General features: G+C 76.9%; 1 protein-coding gene across 1 annotated transcript in view; it reads right to left on the reverse strand.

Moving 5' to 3' along the window:
- The window catches only part of PSMD11 (proteasome (prosome, macropain) 26S subunit, non-ATPase, 11), a 20675-nt gene extending 20493 nt beyond the window's left edge, over positions 1-182 (reverse strand). The window contains exon 1 of the mRNA XM_010561331.1: positions 49-182. Coding sequence (XP_010559633.1) covers positions 49-139 — 91 coding nt within the window. The 5' untranslated portion in view covers positions 140-182. The remainder of the gene's footprint in view (positions 1-48) is intronic.
- Between the last annotated feature and the right edge of the window lie 194 nt (positions 183-376).

Consider the following 376-nt stretch of genomic DNA (forward strand, 5'->3'; position numbering starts at 1 on the left):
GGCGGCCGGGGGCGGCCGGCGGAGCGGGGGCGGCCGGCGGGGCCTCACCTATGGAGTGGAGGATGCCGATGGAGGCCTCGCGGTCGGTGGAGAGCAGGGACTGCGCGCGCTGGAACTCCAGCACCGCCGCCGCCGCCATCTTACCGCTCCCTCACTCCCTCCTCACCGCCAGGCCCGGAAGCGGCCGGCGGAGGCCACGCCCCATCCGGGCCCCGCGGCATGACGGGAGTCGTAGTCCAAGGCGCGGAGGCCGCGGGGCGGGGGCTGGAGAAGGGGGCGGGGCCCAGGGAAAGAGAGGGCCGGGGCTGGGGAAGGAGGGCGTGGTCTGGCGGAGGGGGCGGGGTCCGGTGAAAGGGGGCGTGGTCTAGGGAAGGGG

The sequence above is a fragment of the Haliaeetus leucocephalus genome, unplaced genomic scaffold, assembly GCF_000737465.1.
Source record: "Haliaeetus leucocephalus isolate CR32 unplaced genomic scaffold, Haliaeetus_leucocephalus-4.0 Scaffold144, whole genome shotgun sequence".
NCBI lineage: Eukaryota > Metazoa > Chordata > Aves > Accipitriformes > Accipitridae > Haliaeetus > Haliaeetus leucocephalus.